This window comes from Taeniopygia guttata, chromosome 7 (assembly GCF_048771995.1).
Source record: "Taeniopygia guttata chromosome 7, bTaeGut7.mat, whole genome shotgun sequence".
In the NCBI taxonomy this organism is placed as follows: Eukaryota; Metazoa; Chordata; class Aves; order Passeriformes; family Estrildidae; genus Taeniopygia; species Taeniopygia guttata.
In genome coordinates, this window is record NC_133032.1 from 31,520,626 (window position 1) to 31,542,688 (window position 22,063).

General features: G+C 37.9%; 1 protein-coding gene across 3 annotated transcripts in view; it reads right to left on the bottom strand.

The window, feature by feature from the left end:
• Window positions 1-412: 412 nt before the first annotated feature.
• Window positions 413-22,063, bottom strand: part of DPP10 (dipeptidyl peptidase like 10) — a 434,900-nt gene continuing 413,249 nt past the window's right edge. For 2 of the 3 annotated variants that reach the window (XM_030278048.4, XM_072931689.1), the window contains 10 exons: window positions 20,239-20,286; window positions 18,084-18,182; window positions 17,906-17,975; window positions 11,350-11,544; window positions 9,982-10,036; window positions 6,331-6,430; window positions 5,556-5,614; window positions 5,397-5,469; window positions 3,741-3,814; window positions 1,715-2,385 (listed from right to left, as the gene is read on the bottom strand). In XM_030278048.4, the coding sequence (XP_030133908.4) occupies window positions 2,248-2,385; window positions 3,741-3,814; window positions 5,397-5,469; window positions 5,556-5,614; window positions 6,331-6,430; window positions 9,982-10,036; window positions 11,350-11,544; window positions 17,906-17,975; window positions 18,084-18,182; window positions 20,239-20,286 (911 nt within the window). In that variant the 3' untranslated portion in view covers window positions 1,715-2,247. Of the gene's footprint in view, window positions 2,386-3,740; window positions 3,815-5,396; window positions 5,470-5,555; window positions 5,615-6,330; window positions 6,431-9,981; window positions 10,037-11,349; window positions 11,545-17,905; window positions 17,976-18,083; window positions 18,183-20,238; window positions 20,287-22,063 lie in introns of all 3 variants that reach the window. The other variant, XM_030278047.4, reaches the window with a different exon arrangement.

Here is a 22,063-nt window from a genome sequence, read left to right on the forward strand (position 1 = left end):
CTCAGCACACACCCACAGCCTCTGTTTCTTTCATGTGCATTTGGCTCAAATTGGGAAAAACCTCGGTGGACTCATGAATGAGGAGCTCACTGAGCATGTCTGGCCAGGAGAAGCAGCAGTGTTGTCAGGTGAGCGTTTATTAAGTGATGGGTGTCGTTTATAAAATCACAAAGCAGCAGTCCCAGCCAACAGAAGACGTGAAAACGACGCTCCTCCATAGAAAACAGGATTTGCAAAACCTTCTTTGAATTCTGCTCTTTTTTGTTGTTGTTTTGTGTGATATTACTGTAGTGCACATGGTAGCCCCCATAATTTATACCCTACTTAAACTATACATATGTACTCCATATGTCCTATAAATACCACAAGGCAAAGCCATACTTTGTGGTGACACTGGGACCCAAACAAGATATCATTGCACATTAAAATTGTATTAAACTAATTGAAAAATAGTTGAACATTGCTAACAAAATGAGAGACTTACTAAACATTAAAAGACAAGAGACTTTTCAGTGTTCCATAAAACCACGCCTTTCAGACAAATTAATTATTTGCATCATAAAAAAAAGTCCTAACAGTGAAAGAAAGTACTCCAGAAGGAAGTGATGAGTAAAAAAGCTTCAGGTGATTTTTCACTACATTAAAAACAATTCCCATTCTCATAAAATATGCAGAACTTTACATCTTAAATAGCATATTTACCTTCAAAAATTACTTTCTTTTAAGTCTTGCAAGAAATTAAACCTTAATTAGATAGGAAAGTATTTGGAATATATCCAGAAATAAGAAAACTACAGCTATTCCCCTATAAGTGGCACAGCATCTGTCAGGAGTTTTCACATACCTTCAGGAAGATATCTTAAATTAAACCAACACTGTACTTGCTTTCCATGATCAGAGTCAATATTCTGCAGACCCAAACTGGCTGCCTTGTTCATTTCATAGTTTCAATTTCTATTGCTGTACTTCACCCTGGCAAATAAATGGATGCACGAGGGGCTCGCCCTCTGAATAAATAATAAAATCTAATCTGTCAGATCTTCCTTTGCCTTGAATGAAAAACATTTCATTCCTCTGTGATGCTGTGGAAGCTAAATCTTGTTGCCAGAGACTGAATGAGCAGCCTTGGAGTAAGAACTAAAGGTGTGTTCGAGCTACGTCACCACCTTGATGAACATCAGAATTCCATCTGAGAGCAGACGGGAGGAAAGGAAGATGCACTATACAAAATATGTCTTCATTTGAGGAGTAAAGTATTACTCAATGGCATTATACATTGTTAATAAACTTTCTTTATCTGAAACTATAATTTAATATTTATGTATCTAATTTACATGTGACAAAGTAGCATATTCTAAAATTAGAGTGTAACCAGCAAACTATTAACTACTATAAACAATACCAAAACACAACTCAAACGTATTTTAAGGAAACAAGAGATACATTTTGGACTGGGGAATGATTAAAGTTGCAGATATTTTTTTAAATACAGCTGTCAATTACATCTTGAAAAAATTACTTCAAGCTCAGAAAGATTTTCTGCTTAGGGATTCCTGGGTATATACATAAAGACCAAGAGCACACCACCAAAAAGACCCCTATTGGTTACTAGTAGATACAGTAATAATTGTAAATGCTGAAATTGTGTGGGGGAAATAATTTTCAATACCCATGTTATATGATGCACTAGACAATATCCCCTTTGAGCAGAAACTAGAGAAAATACCGTGCCCTTTATTATCTCTGTGGTCTCTTACGTGTAATAGACAGCAGAAGAATTGCACTTATTGTAACAATACAGTGTTAGATTGCAGTTCACCTTTTAGAATATTAGTGGCCATAATACTTATGATAGGTTGTGCCTTATGCAAAGATGAATAAAGATGTGCATTTAAATTAAAAAACAAAAACAAAAAAAACAAGCAACCACGTACAGAACCAACAGTGAGGCTTAACATAACAAACATGCACTAACCCTACACTTATGCAAAACTAAGTTCTTCCAGGAAACTGTAACCAACAGTTGACCTTCTACAAAGGTAAAGGTTTTGTCCCTTGGTAATATGTTTGGACTTTGTAGTTGAATTCCAGTTTATTAGCTCATTGTCTGTAAATGTGCTGTTCCACTGTGGTATCCTTTAGCTGCCCTTGAGCTTCTGCAGAATCTGCAATCTTACAGTCACTTTTATTTAAGGTTTTATTGAGCTGCAGAGTAAGTCCCCTTCAGTACTACACAAATAGGCTTCCTTATTCATCCTCTTCAGGTTCCTGTGGTAAAATTGGTGTCTCCTCCTTTAAACAAGCACTAAAGAACCCAAGGATTGTGCTGTAAAGGTGATATTTGCTTTTCTCGGAAGCAATGTTATGACCTTCATCCGGATAGATCTGGCAGAGGAGAAAGGAAAAAAAGTAAATAGTTTTTAGAGGCTTTTCAAATATTTAGGGCTCTAATTTTCTTTCTCTGATCTTCAACGTGTTTTAGATGACAACAGGATGATAGCATTAGTTTTATGGCATCAAGGAAAGCTAATAAAACCCAAAGACTCATTCTCTTGGAATTTGAACTTACATAAAACAACCACTGCAGTGGGATCTGCAGAATTGAAAAAATTTATATTCTCAGCCATTGTGCTTACAACAGGTTACTTTAGCTGGCATTTCCAATAGTGCTTAGGCATCCAAATCCCATTAACATCCATGAAGACTAATTACCTCCTGCTTTTAAGGACCTCTCAATATTTCAACTTCTAAGTGTTTGGCAAAACCCCTTTTTATTCATATCTTAGCTATCTTCCTATCTGGTCCAAAGCCCATCTTCTCTCTCTCCTAGGGTGGATGTGGGCAATTTTATCTCTTAAAACAAATACCACTAGGAATTTCTCCTAAGTGAGGCTAAGCAAAGATTTGCAGGCTAAATGAAGAAATCCAGACCACAAGACAAAAGACCTGAGGAGGTCTGAGGAAAAAGCTTCACCTGCCTCCTCAGGTTATCACAAGGTTACATGAGAACAGCTCAACAGGCTCTTCTGGGAGAACTCTGTCATTCCTGCTTCTTCCTCTCTCCACAGGCCTTCACATCACCTCAGCTGAAACCACATGGGCAGCAGGAACAGACTCTATAATTAAAGTCCTTTTTTCTTTCCCAATGGCACCAATCCCCTTCTTGCCACCTCCTCCCTGACACGAGCTCACACTCCAGTGCAGGATCACCCTAAACTCAGCAAGGTCGAGGTTTGCAATGGCCAACAAGCGTCAGGAGTATTTGGAGAGACTGATTCAATCAAAACCCTCTGCCAGCAGCATCTATGTGCTCCCATGCACGCCCAAGTCTTGACAGAGGCTCTGTCATGCTCTTCCAATAAGTGTAAATGTTGAAAATAAGGGGAAATTACTCTCATGTGACCCAATACCTTTTCAGGTAAAAAGGAACCCAAATTAGTGACATCTCCATGTTACAAAGAGTGCCCATGGATTCCAGAGCACTTTGTATAGCATTTTAGGATAAACAGGGGGAAAAAAGAAAGATGAGAGAGAGGAGAAAGAGCCCAGGAGAACAACAAGATGCCACAGCTCCTGATATCCATAAAAACAGTGACAAAAATGGGATTAAACAGAGCTCCAACTGCAAATTGAGGTAATACCACTGTGTTGATGTAGAGAGGGTCCTTTGCAGCAAAGAAATAGCAACAAGAGGTTAAATGTTCAACTATGTTTATAGGAAAAGTCACAGGTGCACATACCTGCATAGTGTAATTAGCCCCAGCTTTTATTAGTCGCTTAATTAGCTCTGCTGAATGCTGGAAGTGAACTTTAGCTGCAAGAAAACATTTGATATTATTAGAAACAGCTATAGTAATATGAAATACTTCTCTGTTTCACAGCTTTGGCTGAAAACATTTCCAGGCTCTGTAATTACTGGATCTGAAGGTAACAATTTCTAAGGCCAGCCCCACCAGGAACAGGGTGTTACAGCAGAGGTTTTGGAGAAGGAGCTGGAAGCCCCAGGGGAATCCACACTTTTCAGACATTTAGAGAGGACTCCTCTGTTTACCCTTGATTTTCACACACTGTGATAGCTCAGGGGTGTATAAAACCATTCTGTTTGAACATCACAGCATCTTCTAATTTGCTTGGAAGGAAGCACACTGCATTTTCTATGGCTTGCACGGGTTCATTACACCCCACTCTTCTGTAGTTAATGGACTTCCTAGAACCTATCAATAACCTGATCTTTGGTGGCAAAGCCACGATTACCATGTCCTAGACTAGCAGACTTTAGGTTGCAAGTGGTCTGGGCAGTGCCACTGGATGTGATTTTGAGCAGGGGCTGCAGGCAATCAGACTGCCAGGCCAGAGCACCCTGCATTGCTCAGACGTCTATCAAAGCCCCAATTCCCTCCAGCTCACTTCAGAGGGGCAGAAATTGCTGCTGCCTGTTGCAATCAGTAAAGCCTGAGCCCCTCATGCCTGCTCAGTCACCCAGTTTATTTTCAACCCTCCCTACTGTGCTCTGGGAAAAGCACTGGGCAGGGTTTGCACCCCTCAGGTTGCAGTTTGGATCCATAACACAGGTTTGGCAAGTCAGGGGTGACAGGCTGGCACCGTGGCAGCTGTGCATGGGCACTGTCACCTCAGCCCTCACCACTGAGAGACACTGATCCCTTCAGTGTAAGAAAGTAAGAAACCTTGTATTATCCCACATCCACCAGAAAATGCTGGGAAAGAATCAGGCATGTCAGTCTGTACAGAGCAGCTGTTTGCATCACTGTAATTTGTGCCTGCATCAAAGCTCATTATTTAGACATCAGTTAAGGAAGTTCAGAAGAATACACTGCAGTGAAATCTGCAATTACAAATTATCTCAATTCATACATCTTATGATTCCATCTCAAGTGCTAGAACTTACCCTGTGTTACTTATTCTCTGTCTTATCTACTGCTAAAAGTATTGGTGCTATTAAAAGGTTCTGTGTAGCTTCAGCTTCAGAAGGTTTGCAAGTACCTTGTAATTAATTAGATGAAAAGATTAACTTCCCATTTGGTCATGTACTTCACCAGCTGTACTGATATTTCTGCAGAATTTGTATGAATTTAAGACAACATTAAAAATGTATGTTGTTCTATTAATAATTCATGTAATACCTTTCACTAGCAACACAGTGGTCCACAAGATTTAAACAAATTAAAACATACAGCAGCTAAAAGGTGCAAATCCTCAGCAAAGAAAAGCATCACCAGTTCAGAGTTAGAATTGACAGTTGAAACAGAAGAAAAAAAATCCTATCAGAGGGAAAAAGAAACTGCAAATGCACTTGCTAGGTGTGTGCCTGATCAGCCCTTGAACAGCTCCCTGTTAGAAGCTCTGATTCCAAATTAGCTGTGTCTGTAAATACTTACCATCAGCTGTCCCATGAACTATTAGCAAATCAACTTCTTTTAAACCATGAAGATTGTGTAATACACTGGATGCCTAGTGAACAAACACACAAAACTGTAATTTAATTGTATTTTAAGAGTAAAATCGTCATTTTAAGTTACTTGTTTATGCCAACTTACCTGATAGGTAATTTCATCTTTTGATGGAATCCCAAGGTATCTTTCTGAAAAAGCTGATGCTGTAAAAATAATAAAAAGAAACCAAACTCAAAACAACAAACCCTGTGAATTCCTAGTTATTTCTATCTTAAAACTCATTATTTCTGACCTCGAGTCAGAAGCTACTTAAGCAGCTATGAAGTCAAGAAGTTCCTTCATAGACACAGAATGTACCATTTTGATGCACCACTTAAATCCACTTTTAAATAGTTAAAAAAAGAAACCATCCAAAAATCAGCCAACTCCCCTCACAAAAAAAAAAACCAACAACAAAAAACAACAAGAAAAAAACACCCAACCCTAACCAACAATAAAAAACCCAAACCCAAAAGAAGACATAAGTTAAAACACAAAGAAAGTCTAACAGGCCATTAAAGTAATCTGGTCTTGTTTGAAGGATTCATTCCTAATAAAAGATTTGATTCATGCTGATATACATAAAGGATTCTTAAGAAATGAGGTAACAGCCAAATCAGTGCTGTCAATAATACCATGTCTGCTGTGAGTTTTGGTGGACTGTCTCAGTGTCAGCTTTACTTACACTTAAAGAATAAAGAAAAGACCAAGACAGTGAGTTGAAATCTCATTAGCATTGTTATGTTAAAATAATTACCTTAAATAAAACTTAGTTAAAATAAATAGTTAAAATAAAACTTAGTTAAAATAAATAGCATCTCCATGAATAAAAGTTGTTTTGAATAAACTATTACACAGGTTTAGGGCAGGGAATACTCACCATATAACTTCATATCTGTGATTGGTGCCACCACAGCTCCACACTTGAAGAGCCGCTCGCTGGATTTCAGGATCATCGATGTTATGTAGCCACCGTATCCCTAAGAGTGAAATTTTGGTTGATTTATTTCATTCTACCAAGAATAAAGCTAAAGGCCACTGTGCTAATTCAGTGGTATCATTTTTATAGTTTAAGGGTGCATAAAGATCTCATTGACCTGGTCATGACTTTTAATCTATGCAGTTAATGAGTATTGAACATTTCTTCACCATCTCTGAAGTCTAACCCATCTCCCTGGAAGAGCTGATACCAGAGGATCATGAAACCTTTGTGAAAGCTTTAACTTGAAACCACAGACTTCCTTGAAATGACACTGGCAATCCATTTCTGTACACCTGTAATCATTCTAGACTCACAGAAAATGAAATTCTGAATGTGGCACCTGGAATCAATGATTTACTTGTATATTATAGGCTCCTCAAATTTTTCTACTTGCCATCTGTTTTCTCTTCATTGGTACTGAAAAATTGGTATTTCTTCAGCTGTCTATTGTTGTTCTTTTGTGTTTGGCACAACACACTTCAGTAAGATGAAATTACCCCATGACATGGAAAATATAATGCAAAACACCAGACGATCCAAAAAAAGATTATGCACCAAGTGCTTACAGTTTTCTCATGGACTTCTACAAATGCTGCCTGCTCCTGTTCTTCATGTCTAAATATTTATTGAAAAGATGATTACTGTGGAAGAATGGTAATATTTGAAAACCCTCTAACCTTATTTAAGAAATATAGGCAAAGAGGTTTCTTGTTCTTTGCAATCAATCTATATTAAGGGATGGACATACTGAAGAAAATACAATATAGGAGCTGGATTTTCAATAGAAATGTGTGGGGAACTGAGCTATTCCTTTCCCATACAAATTTCAGCCCAGGAGGCTAAGAGCCATCCAGATTTGTCCATGAGCAGGAGTAGATTTCACCTAAGACAGAATTCCTGAGTGGGCATCTGTAATTTGTATAACTCAAAGAGCTTAAGAGAATAGCAACTTTCCTCTGCCTCTGGGTTTTCTCTGCTTTTACTTTTGTTTAATATTCTCTTTGTGTCTTGCCCAGTAGCTCCACAGCACAATTTTAAGGATCCAAGAATTGGTATTGCCAGGTTATTTATTATTTATTCCATGTTTTCATTAAGAGCTTGTTTAATTCTCCTGAGAGTTTCTTCCCTTTGTACCTGTGTCCTTCCTTCCAGCCAGGCTTTCCAGGACAAAAACATTACAGAGTGAGTTATTTATAAATTCTTAGAAGCATTTCACAGTGACATTGCTATTCCATATGCCCTGATGCAAGAACATGTGCTGCCTCATTCCTCTGCTGGGTTTCTGGGGTTGCAGCCTAATTGTCACATTTTCTGGAAAGACACTGGCTGTAGAATTGCAACTCATTTTTAAAGACTCTTTTTACTTCCATAAGTAAAACCATAAATTCTGTGGAACCATACTTGGCTGTCTAACAGCTCAGAAATCCCTTGGATCAGGCATCACTTAGGTTTCATCCCTCACCGAGATAAGCAAGGGGGCATTGGCAGATTGCCTGGCAATTTTCCCCACTGTGCCCTTCTGGACAGTCTTGTTACTCTTGTGCCTCATTGACATCATCAATTGTGACAAGAATTTTACTTCTGTGTAGCTCTGAAACCTCTTAGAGAGCTGCCTGAAAGTGTACATGTCCAGTTTTAAGAGATCAGAACTAAGCTGTTCCAAAGTCAACTTATTTTCAAGCAAAGTGCATATTCTGTTTCCATCAGTACAGCAAATTTAACACATAGAAAGAAAAAAAATCCTTCTTTCCCGGTCACATTCTCGTATGCAATATAAAATAAATGAGTTTTAAAGAAAATGTTTATCGACTCTAAAACAAGCAGAGAAGAGGAAAAATACAATTAACCCTAAGAAGCTGTTAAATATATTTTTTTATTGTTAATTATAAAACTGACTTTTAAATTTTATGGTTTTTTTTTCTTTTGATAGTAAAAAAACAACTCTAAAAGGTTAACTTGGAAAGTGGAAATTTCCCTGAATTCAAAGCAGTGTTGAAAGCGTATAGAATTTCCCACTCTTCATTCCTCAACACTGCTTTCAGAAAATAAATGCAGGAACATGGCAATCAATAACATTTTGTGAAAGAAAAGAAAACTGGGGGTAGGTCTTGGCAGGTATGTAAAGCCATGGTTACAGGCATGCTATTCAGTAACTGTTTCATCACATCACTCTTAGGAAAAAAGATACTGATGAATCTCTGGCAGAAAACAAGTGGGAATTTTCAAGTAGCAATGAAAAGAATTTCTGCAGGCAAAACCAAGCAATTCTGGATGTTCAGGGATTTCATTCCAGAAAGAGTATTTTCAATCAAATGATTGAAAGAGGAAGAGGATATGGAGAAACGTTGATGTTTCTATGCCTGTGTATTTTCATATATATTTTTAACAAGCATTGAAACCTGAATAGAAGTGTGTGCCACGATCATCTGGTGAATGAAATTGGCCCTGCTTGTACACCCTCAGCTGTAAAATCTCTGGCTGCTCCCTTACAACCCAAATTCTGGTTTTGACCCCAGTGAAATTCTTGCAGTTTCTTTCTTAGCTCAAGGAGTGCAGCAGGAGCTCAGATCTTTGAGGAAGGTCATGTTCATGTGAAATGTTAATAAGTCACAAACATCAGCCAGTCCTCAAAATGCTACCATGCAGGAGGTAAATGTCAATCTCCTCATCCTGCATCCAGACAGGCTGACACAGGCAGGTTAAATGACTTGCCTGAGGCTGTGCAGCAACTGAGCAGCAGAGTAAGAACCAAGGCACTTCATGGAGAAGCACATGCTGCTCTTAAAAGTGATGACTGGGGAGTACTTGATCAGGGTTTGTCACTGCTTTGAGCTCAAAGGCAGAAAACAGCTTCATTTTTAATAATAATTTAAAAAAAACCCCAAAAAAACAATTTAACAAATTAAAAAGGTTGCACATGCCGGTTCAGAGATGAAGCAGCAGTTGTGTGATGTTTCTAATTGCTCCTTTTTAATAGACATCAGCAAAACGCTGTTTAATTTGCTACTAAAAGTTGAGCTTTGGTTCGTTGTATCTCATGCTAGGGGCAATGACATGCAGCTGATGAAACAGCAAAAGCAAGATTTCTCACTGGTGCAACAAGGAACTTGCTGACAGTACCACAGGGTAGGTGCTCAGCTAAGCTCAAGGGTCAGTAAAACATTCAGATATAAAACCTCTATTTTATAGGACAACATTGTCAATTTAACTGCAGCTCAAATATAAAACTGTAGCAAACAAGCTTTCACAAAACCCAAGTCCCTATTAAAAATTTCTAAAGAAAGCAGAAAGCAGAATTTTTTACAAATATTTTCTCCTTCAGACTCTGAAATGCAAATAGTGGTGTATCATAAAACTGATTTTATTGACTTAAATATCTGTTCTGAGAAAAAATACTGTACAGAACAGACAGTAAACTATGGATGGCTTTTCTCCTCTGTTTTAATAACTGAAATTATCTTAGGAAAATATATAAATGTATTTTTTTATGAACTGACAGCAATTTCTTAGAGAATCATGATGATACAGCCTGCTATTTTTGCACATTACCTTTCCAAATATACCCAGTCTCTTAGGATCAATGTAGGGCTGTTTCAGAAGTGATCTGAAAGGAAAAGAAAAAGTTTCTTTTTTAATTTTGTCAAAGTAAAATGGTGGATTATACTTTTTGAATATAGCATGTAAAGAACATTATTTGTGCATTAATTACATGGAGATCAGGTAGAAGATATTACATCTATAATTTCCATGGAATTACATGGAGATCAGGTAGAAGATATTACATCTATACAAGCAGTACTGCACTGGGAAATGTGATTTGTTTCCTAATTCCTTTTTCATAAGGCAAACATTGTTTGGCCCATCTCACCTAATTTAAATATCTGAATTTAAGCATCTTGTCTAAATTATCCATTTACATCTGCTTTTCAGTTAATGGAGAGAAGAGATATTTAGCATTCCTACACGTTGGAAACTTTTCTCAGTCTGGGGAGGGTCATCCCTCAGAAATGTCAGGATTTTCCACTGACTAGAGCTTACATGACTGGTGTGACAGGTGCCTAGCACCAGCTAAAGGAAGGTAAAATGAATGGAACTTCTCGAATCTAGATAATTATACAAATAATTAATTTCTCATCAAGGCCACTAATCATCTATGGTGAATTTTACACAGAAAAGACAGAATAACCTGACGGGAAATATCAGACACAACTGCTTATTCATGGAGTGGTTCAAGCATCGACCCTATTCAAAAGAAGAAAAAATATCTGGCTTAAAATTTGTCTTTCCCTGGGAAACCCCAGAAAAAGTCCATCCAGATTTTGGTATAAGCCATTTTTACACATGCACCCCTAGTAAGGAGTGCTGCCAAAGCTATACATGACTACTCCACAGACAGAACTTACTCTTTTCTGCAGCTGGTAGAACCATATCAGTCTAAGAATGATAATGCAAATGAGAAATATCAGGCATTTGCCAAAATGCTCTCATTTCCAGAGAGCTCTGGAGAAATTCCACAAAGCAAATGAAATTCTAGTAGTGTAAATGAGAGCAGTATCCTATGGTATAAACTGAAAATATTGTAATATATTGTAATACAAATGCTTTATATGCTAATGTGGACAGCAAGAAATTTACCTACAGAATATAGACAAATATGAATTAGCTCAGGTGGCATATTTGGATTGCACAGAGCAGGACAGCTTTATCAAAGAGAACCAACTCAAAGAAAACCCCAAAAACACCTCTTTGATTTCTAACTTGCTGTTTGTAATGGAAAGATTACAGTTTCAAAATTTGCAACTGCATTAAAAACCAAACATTGACAATGCAGAGAAAACACTCTGGGCAGTTTTAGTCCAAATGCTCATTCATCCAGGTGGGCAGGGTGAAAGACAAGAAGAGTTTGCACATACGTACTCTACAGCTGCTATTTGGTCCTTCACTTCCACTGATCCTAAGCACCGATGCACCTCCTGTAGGATCTTGAGGCCTTGAAATCCACTCCCTCTGCCATCAAATCGAGCTACGATGACATTATCAGAGTTGACAAGCACTGAGTCCCAGTCAATGTGAAACTTATCTGTAACCAACTGGCTGCCTGGAGCTTCATCACTGCAAATACCAACACACCAGACACAAACGAAGGCTATTGACAATGTGATGCACTGTGCCGAGCTCTGATATTTTATTTAACCTGCGTGGCAGAGTTCAGTTGGTTATGCAACCCTGCTGAGCTACTGTCACTTCCATCAATACCATCCCATTAGGGCTGCAAGCCCTGCAGCAAAAGAATATTTTTAACTTTATAACCATTGTGCTGCGGTGCTGCCAATACCCGAATACACTTTGCTGAAGGACACAGAAAATTAAAGCAGGTTGTGCTGCTTAGAATAAAGTGAAGGAAAAAGCCCCAATCGTAATCACTAATGGCTAGCTCAGCTCTGGGAAGGCTCATGCAGAATTTGTAAAGTCTCACTGAACACACAATAGGGTAAATCCATCCAGCACCCTGATTATAATTTTGTAGGATATATAATACTATTGAGAAGGATGTAATCTGAGAAAACAAAAATAATTGCATTATTGTATCCTTGAATAGATTTTTTGAAATAGAGTGCAAAGAAGTCTAAAGCATACGCTGGAGAAAATTCTATTTTCTCCATCAAAATTCATAGGAAGAAATGGATACGGGCAGGAGTGATAAGTCTATTTTATGACCAAAAAAGAAAGAAGGTGGTTTGCAGCACAAAAGGTGAAATAGAATGGGCGAATGCAGTTTCTAGATGAACAATAAGATTTTCCATTGAAGCCAAATACACTATTTTCCTTACAAAGAAAATAAAATGTCAGTTTTAAAAGGGAAGTTTGTAATTATTTTCCCCTAAGATAAACACAGAATAAAAGAACAGGCTATCATGAAGTTGTACAAAATGCAAAATAGTTCTATGCAAGCTGCATCTGCCAATGGAATGCAAATTAAAATGTAAAACTGTCTATGCTGGCTGTATGGAAATTAAATTGGATGGTCTGTGGGAATATGCTGTCTAAGGTGAAAGAAAGATGAAGACAGAAATTATTATTTTGCCAAATAGACTTATGTAAACCCTGGGGAGGAAAGGGAGATAAAATATCCTCCAGTAAGTACTGTCTCACACATACAATAACGTGCTGATTCAGTATCTGGCTTTGGCTGTGGACAACACAGACCATCTTCAAGGTAATCACTCAGTTAATTAGCAAGCATATGATGAACGTGTGTGTTCTCAAATTCAGTCAGACCTATTTATTCAGTTGCTATATCAAGTACTGAAATCAGGATTACTTGGTTAAAGACTCAGCCACAACATGCTATGCTTGATTTACCATTATCTTGCACATCAGGTTTATACTTGGCTTTATAAAAAAAAAAAGAAGGGCATTTTTTTGGTGTGCTTAACCAATTCACTTGTGATTACACTAATTACTAACATTGTGAGGCAATGAGTCTGGAAATATTGTCAAGTGAGCTCTGCAGAAAACACACAATTCAGGAAGTACATAATCATTATTATTTGCAATAAGGAGCAGAACAATACTTCCCATTTCTGCTCATTGCACAGAGCAAGGTTTTCAGAAGCACTACACATTGACACAGCTGTTTTCACAAAGTATTTATCATTACTTCCAATAGAGGCCTCAGACCAGTTACAATTATTGGTAAGTTCTTCCAACTTTCCACAATAATACATCAGAAATATCCATGTTTGACTCGGTAACTTTCCAAGAGATTAACACATTCCACACAAGTGAAACTATCGTGAGTCCGCCTGCTTTCCTCCCTGAAAATATGAGAACAAAACTAACACAGTGATCACATTGATTTATATGTGTTCTACATCTAGGTTATACATACATCTGGTGGATATAGATATATTTCTAGACACTTAGGAACAGGAGAAGAACCATTACAGTTATAAACACTTCTCTAAGCCAGGAAGTGTTTAAAACCAAAAAGTGTTTTAAATCAAAGGTGATACCCTAAGTGAATTCTTCCCATAAAAAAGGAACAACAAACAGAACCTCAGCAAGTTTCTCAGTGGGTGAGAACTGACAGTGTTGGTTTCTCAAGCTCCTTTTGGAGGTCATAGCTGGGCTACTTTTGGGCTCAGAGCTTAAACACTACACATGGTCCAGCCCTGCATGATGGGTTGTTTGATGTATTGCTTTGGGAAGCAATTTTCCAGTGGCTAGTTTATTTTAGGAATGTCCATATAAATAGTCTGGGATAAGCATTTAAAATTATTTCCATTGAGGTGCATTTCAGAACTCCTATTAGCACCAAAAGGGTCTCTTTACTCTTCAGTTGCCACTATAAAATGATATTGAGTATCTGAGGTGTGCTTCTGTCCTCCACAGAGAGACAGCAGACATGTATTTCCCAATATTTGCATTATGCATGTCTATATTTCTTATAGTATTTTAATGGCTTGTTCTCAAAGTTGCACAAGAGATTCACTTTCCAACCCTACTGCCTCATCTTGCTATCAGTGCTGAGAGTGCATTCCCTGGGGACATAAACTGGTTTGACTGTTTGTGCAAGGCCTAAAACGTTCATCAGTTCAAAACCAGGTAAACCAACCCCTGATTATGACAAAAATATAAGAAAACAAGTAAACAAATAAACAAAGAGAAACCTATCTGAGACAATTCATGGCTACTTTGAAGACTAGTTGGGCTTTTTTCCTCCTCAAATACCAACACAATCTTTCCACAGATTCAGTTTTACAATATCAACTTATATATTGGACAACTTTAAATGGCATTAAATAATAGATACTGATATTTAAGATACATTATCTACACATTGGAAGGAGTGAGGTTAATTATGATCAAAGCAAAATAAAGAATGATTATCAGCTCTGATTTTATTACCCAGATTAAATCCCAGACTCTTTACTTAATCATTTCCTGTGTGTTACCAAGAAGAGTATCTTCCAACTTTTTTAATGAGTAAGGTGAACCATAATGAGGAAATCAAGGACTTGAAATTTAAACTTTGATCTTAATTATATAGAAAAGAGATGGTAATCACTTTTTCAGGCAATTACCGTGCAGCTCTCTAATGTACAGCCACACTGTGTGCATCACATCAGAAGGAAACTGAGTGTGAAACGTTATCAGTGGTTTAGGAGAACAAATGGAAGAAAGGAAAGTGTTTTAATCTATTTAACATTTTATGGGCTACTCATCACAATTCTGGAAAGAAAAAGAGTGCCAGCCAACATAGCTGGTTTCCACATGAGATCTGTTAGACAGCCCAGCCATCCAGATGGGAGATAAATTTTAACACAGCAATACAATGACCTTCTATTTGAGGATTGCAGCTTGCTTTGCAGCTGCTAATGGATGGATGTTCATGCAATCTTTATGCTGTTACAGCATAATCAGGTCCTGGTCCTTAAGCTGAGCTTAAGGATGTCTACATGGAACTGTACTCAGTTCATACCCAGGTTTCACACCAGGACCAGATTCCTCTGGTACAAGCTTCCTTCCAAGATTCAGCCTTAACACTTGGGCATCTGGGGGCCATGTGCTGGAATTTCAAATGTCCCTGCAGACATCCCTGCGTGAATACAGAAGCCTTTTCATAGTCATGCACCTTTGAAATGGCTACTAGCTTTCAGTGATGTGAAAAAAACCCAAATAACACCAAACATCACCTCTATAATAAAATCACTCATCACCTGCCTTCCTTCCTGCCTCCTCTTTTCTCTTTTCCCTCTTGAAAGTGCAGTGCTACTGTGATGGGAAAGCAAACCCCACTTCTCTGCTAATACTACAGTTTTTTGTTCTTGTATCTTCTGGATTTATATTTCTAAGTGCATGTTTCCTGGATCAAGATGTTTTATAGAATCTCCTTTCCAAAAGAATGGACATATAATTAAACCAATCTTCTTACCAAGGACATTGATAAGCACTCATTTTGAAAGGTTTTTCCTCTCAATAGCTGGGATACAATGGCAATCATATCATGGCTGGGAATGGAAGAAAGAAAGCAGGGGTAGCTGAACAGTGCAAAAGACAGCACTTGTTATCAGCCCCAGTTCTCATCTAACACTGCTGGCAGTAGGAACAGGATGTTTCTCCATCAGTCCCAACAGTACCACTCTGGGACTCAGTAAAGTCAAATATCTGGGAAATGATATCATCTACACAACTAATCAACGTTCCCTATAAAAGCTACATGTTCTCCTTGAACCTGAATACTTTTCTCTTTCTTTTTGAAAGTAGTACTTCTGATCATGAAATAAACCTTAGGATGTCAATTTGGAGCTCTGTGGGTCAAAAAATTACCCCCTATACACCCACAGATATGCAACAGTTCTTTCTCAAGAGCTAGGCAGAATTTATTAGGCTCAAATAATCATCCCACAAGGGAACCTCCCATAACTTCAGTGACAGTTTGCAGTTTTATATTTCATTTGGGGACCTCTTTAATAGAAAAAAGGATCGCTGGCAACCTTAGCTTTAAGTCTGTAAAAAGCTGCTGAAGAAATACAGCTTAATGTAACTTATTTTTCTTCTAGGGAAAAGGAGGACATGCTACAGTACATGAGCCAGGACAGATTTAAAATTTTCAGTTTCATACTTTCACTAGTGTATAGGGTTTTCTAAAAAATAACCCCTGCTAAAGCTAACATTGAGAATTCAGTCTTGCAAAGAACCTGACCTAAAAGAACCAAAGTCTCCATACTATAAATGTAGATACAACAATTTGTTGATGACTTACAACAATAAGTTTATGACTTTGCTTTTTATCCCACATGCCTATCATAAAAAATCCCAAAACAATTATAAAACATAACCATACATCATGACTTGGCCACATTATTTGCTCACTGGGTACCAACAGCTTTGGTAAGTTTAAATTCAGAACCTGACTCAATACTGTTCTCACGTCTTTCAACTCCTGATATCGAAAAACAATTCAAAACAATATTTTCTTTAGCTTTATTTTTTCTTTTCTTTTCCTGTGATTTCTGGCCTTGGACTTCTCAGGCTTCTGATCTTTCCCTTCTGTCTTCTCTAGGTTCTACATGAGTTCATAACTCCATATTTTCCCACAGCTGTATATGACAGATTATGCATTTACTAGGATACTTGAAAAGGGAAGCGTTGCACTGCTGACACCTTCGTGTTTCCCTGCTCTCAGAAGCAGGAATAAGCACAAGTTTGCAATCCCTGCAGTGCTTGCTGGGGTCAACTCACAGGGTCAGTTTGCCTTTGGCAGTCATATAAGAGCTGCTTAAAATATAATCATGCCTCCATGATCATGCCAGGAAATGCTGCAAAGATGAAATAAAATCCATGTGTCTTGTTTCTCCACAAGAGAAGAAAAATATGTTTGTGAGCCAATTAAAGCAGAGAGCATCCACAACTACAGATAATTACAACTGAATAGTCTGAGTTTTAAAACACAAACTGGCCTTAGAAATAAGCAGTTTTGTGCCTTTCTGTCCTATTATCTGATCTGAGCAGAGGAATCGGGGATCATTCAGCAGCTCAGGTCTGTGAACACCTCACATCCAACAATGAGGATCTGCTGTCACTGAGGGCAGATCTGCTCCAGGTGACACAGCTCAGTAATGTGGCATTTTCATCAATTTAGCAGCACACTCCTACATGTCTGTTACTGAAATTCACATCAATTCTTTCCAGCTGGGACTGGAAGAAGCTCTGTAGGTGTAGTAAAACTCTCTCCACCCATGCTGAGTTTGGGTGGAGACAGGAGTGATGCCCTGAATTGGCATCCCAGGTAGGCTTGAAGCACTCTCATGTCTCTGTTCTTTTCCTCTGCTACACATGTGCAGACACTCAGCTTAAAGGCTGACTCTCCCTGCAAGAAACACACATCCCATCTCCTTTTAAAGGAACAGCACAGGGTTCCAGAGAATACCATCCTTCTCCCATGCAGCATTTCTACAAAACTCCATAGACTTTGGATATACCTATCACACCCTCAGCCACTGATGATCAAAAGTAACTTTTATTTTATCCTGGTGTTCCTAAAAGCAGTTTTGCTTTATGCATCTCAACTGAGCCCCTCCTGGAAGCTCTACTCATTTCTCTCAGGGATAAAAAGGAGCACATACTCTGAGCGAGATGCTCTGTGGGCAGGATCAGTAAGAGTCCAGGAAACACCACAGGACTACTCAAAGCTACACCATCAGAAACATCAGTGCCTCCACATGAAAGTACAGCAAAGCACAGTCAGGTTTGACTAGCACAAAAAAACCCAGGCATCTCTACCAGACACCACCTGTCATAAAATCTTCCCAAGAACAAACCTTTTGATTTCTCAACTCAAATCCATGAGATATTTTTTCCTACAAAAGGTAAAAAAACCAAATAAAAAACCCCTCTAATTTCAGATTTACATCTTTTCTGTGAAGCCCTTTTTTATTATTTTGAGTGATTCCAAACAGATACTTACATTATTAATAGAAGGGCATACTGGTTTCGATCCGTGAAATCTTTTGGCAGTGACAACTGTAAAGGGAATTCTTTTAAGAAAAGAGCAAAACATTAAAGGCTGGTAGTTACACAGATAAAAAACAGTAACATTGAAAGAAAGATTTTGGCTTGCTAAAATAACATTTTGCCAGATTTACCGTAATCCTCAATGTGAAGCATTTTGATTTCTGTCTTGTAATTCTTTTTCTTAAAAACAACTTCCTTCAATACAGGGTTATTTTCCAAAATATAAAACTCTAGAAAAAGGAAGAAAAAACATGTTGAAAGGCATAGAGAATCATCACACCAGAGATACATCAAAATTCAAAAAAATTTAACAAAAAAGACAAATGCGCAATGATCCTGCAAATTAATCTTGCAATAAAAATTGTAAATTAATTCCTTCTCTAAATACTTTTTTTTTATAATGCAACAACTTTTCAGTTCAAAGAGATACACAGCAATTTCCATCTTTTGGCTTTGGAGGGCTTTGTTTTTGTTAATCACTACCAAGGAAATTTCTGATGACCAACATGAACATCAGCATCTCTGACAAATCTCTGTAGCAGCACGAGGCTGCTCTGCTGGGCAATATCCCAGGCCTCATGCAGGCAACCTTTTCCCCAGTATCACCTATTCCAAAGCAATATTTAGCCAGCACAGGTAAATGTGGTCACTGCATTGTCTTCTGCACTTCAGCCAAGAGCAAGACCAACAGCTTGGTTTAAAGCTGCAGAGTAATTTGAAGCAACCCTTTTTACACATGAAAGAACGGCTAATTTGTTCTTTATTTTTTTTTAACTCAAATTACCCATCTTGCTTCCAAAATTTAGATTTTTAAAATTAAATTAAAAACTCTTCACTTAGGGCCAAAACAGATAATCTGAGGAGAATGCTTCTTCTGGGCAGTCAACCAAAATGGTATAATTATAGTCTGAGGATGGAATAATTGAAATAATCCTTAATCATTCCTTTATGAATTGAAGAGGATAATCTAATCTTGCACTGAAACACTAATGGTAAATTATCTCTCTTATTATTTGGCTTTTTGTTGTTACAACAAACAACGTCCTTCTATCCTGACTTGTTTTATTTTACTCTAAGGTGCTGCACATAAATCTCCATTTCAGTAATTCACACCCCATAGTACTTTAGATGCAGGTAATAAAGAGCCTGCCTTCACAGAATTGAGGAGCTCCACAGAAGGCTAAAACACATTTATTTAAGCAATAGCTACCCTTTACTGAGCTGGATAAAAAACTCCCTGCCCTGGGTGTGCTGTGGAACTGGGCTTTTCAAACAAATAATGCCATTCAGAAAAAAGGAAAAATTTAAAAAAAAAAATTAAAGTGCAGATATTAATTAACACTTCATATCACTGTTTATCAGGATGGTACTTCAACATGCAAGGTTAGCTCCACTGAACATCTGTTCAATATTTAGCCAGCACAGCTAATACAACTGGCTCAGGACAAAGGGGATACAGACAGGTACAGTTCAGGATTTCTGTATTCTGAGAAAAATCCTGAGGATAATCCCATTAATGAAATGAGGATATGTAAGAGTTAGTTTAGTGCTTTTGTATGAAAAGCTGTCCCCCATTCCTGTAATCCACACCTCCGTGCCAGTGGAGCTGGAGCTGGCAGAGTTGTTACCTCTGCTGCATCACCAGGAAAATTCAACTGCTGAAGGACAGTCTTCCACTAAAAAGCACCTCATCAGCCAGGAAACAGTAACAGTAAATACTGGCATTAATACACAAGAAAATAATGAGTAAAACTTGACAAATAGAGGTATAGAAAACCATCCTAAAAAGCCTTTATTATTGGATTTGTCTTCATTAAAAATGTCAGTGGAGTTGTTCTGGCTTGAGAAATAGAAGAGAAGGACTGGATCACCATATGTAGGTCAGCTTTTATGATCAATCATCCAAGGACTGTACCTGACTTCAACATAATTGGATTGAAACTTTAAAAACATCTCTAAAAACACAGAAGGTGTTTTGGCAGCATGATCTACATAGGAAGTGAAAAGGATGAAGACCAACCTGCCATCTAATTTACTCAAGTGTAAAGAGAAGATGAGTCACATGCATTTAGTCCAAAAGATATCTAAAAATCTGGAAAGGTTTGATTAACTGCTTTCCTTACCATTTGCTGATGTGGATGTTGCTAAAAGGTAATTAATAGCACTTTATATGAATTAGTTTTCATGTACTTGCATGACATTTTCATGTGCTCACTTTCCCCTTTCACACACTCCCCAGTGAAATTAAAGATAAGAAAACTTACTGCTTTCATAAGGTATACTCACTTGCAGTATTACTTGTCCTGTGCACACTTACAACTGGAACACCTGGTCCTGTGTAGAGGAGAAAAGAAAAACAGAGGAAGGGTCAGGTACTTTGTGCTCTGTAGTTCAGTGCCAAGGAATGGGAGCACCAGTTACCACACAGGACAGGATCCTGGAAGCTCCAAACACACAATTCCCTTCAAGCACAGCAGGAACTCCACTGGTACCTCTTGGAAATGACACAGGCTGGACCAACAAAGTGTGGAACAGCCACTGCTTTTTGCCTGTTCAGCAGCCCAGACCCTGCATCCAGAAGTGGCATTCCTTTTCTTTTTTTAATAATCTCCATGTTTTAGTTTTAAGTGATGAATAAAAAAATTATGGATGCATTTAATGGTACTGTTTAAAATATAGCAGTTTGACATTCAGAAACTAGGTTGACTGAGAAATGAATTAATGATAATATCCACTTAATTTCTCTATAAAAATGTGTTGAAAAAATATATTTCACATAATTATCTGTTTAAGAAGGTCCCTTGCTATGCCAACTCTGCAAAACCAACAGCATCAAAGTTAAATCTAGGTGTGATGTAGTCTAATCCTATTTCACATACTTTACTTTCACTGTACCACTAAGAAACTAAAAATCAGGAATAATTCATGCCAACAGCTACTGTGCAAATGCACATGGTGGCATGTGAAACTGGCATGACCAAGCATTCAGCATATTCACAAGTGGCTGATTCTGCTGTCCCTGCTCTGAAGATCCCCACCAGTGTAAACCTGCAAAGAAATATTGTGTCCCCACCCCCAACATGGAATTTACACACCAGAAGCTCTGTTTTACCTCAGTGTTTAAATTACAAGCATTCAGTCACTATTGGGTGAGGAAGAACAATGCAGAAAAGCTGAAGTCCCTGAGGACCCCATGGCAGATGAAGGCATGGCACCTTTAAAATTAGGAGTTACAACTCTCTTTTTGAGAAAAAAAACAAGATTCCCTTTGAGAGTGAAGAGACAGAGCTTAATTTATGTGTTTTGAGAGGTTGTCTCTCTCAATTAATTACGGCATGAGCCTAGGGAAATGTAAATACCTGAAATAAATAGCATGATGACATTCACAGCCTTCACTGAAGCTTTTTATCAGTTTCTTTCTCTCCCTCAAGGGGGACAATTGACAAAAATCTTACAGGTAAATGGTTGACAAATCACAGCTTTCTGCCTTAGCTCTCTAAAAAGATAATTTCATAAGATGTCTCTTTTGCTTTGGTTTGTTTTTATTTCCAGCACTTTTTACATCTGTATTTTGCTTTCAATTCTTATTTAAGAAAGACCACTTCTGAGCAGGAAAGCACCAGCATTTTCCAGCCTATCTCTATTTGTCATACTAAAAGATGGAAGGATAATGACATTTTGAAAAAAGGGAGATTGCAGTAGATTAAAACACTGATCAGAGGGGGAAAAAAAGACAAATTTGTGTCAGAGGCATTGTGTTACAGTGCATCAGAGCAAAGCACAACATTTGGATTTCGCATTGACCTCTTCCAACCCACAGCTTATTTCCTGCTGTATAAAAGGGGAGAAACAATTACTCCCTTTCTAAATGATTTAATTTGAGTGGAGAGAAAAATATCTAGCTATTGTTTGTGAAGTACTAAAGGAAAATTCCCCAAGCAGTGTGGAAAGTAAGTGCAAAGGATGCTGAGGAGCCAGTCCTCCATCTACCAGGCAAGAAATAAATCCTCACTCAGGAGAGTCTCTGGAGATGGATACAGCTGGGAAAATAAGAGAGATCTCCAGGCTGAGGGAAACTGAGAAGAAAAAATACTATCCTAATAAAGGTGCT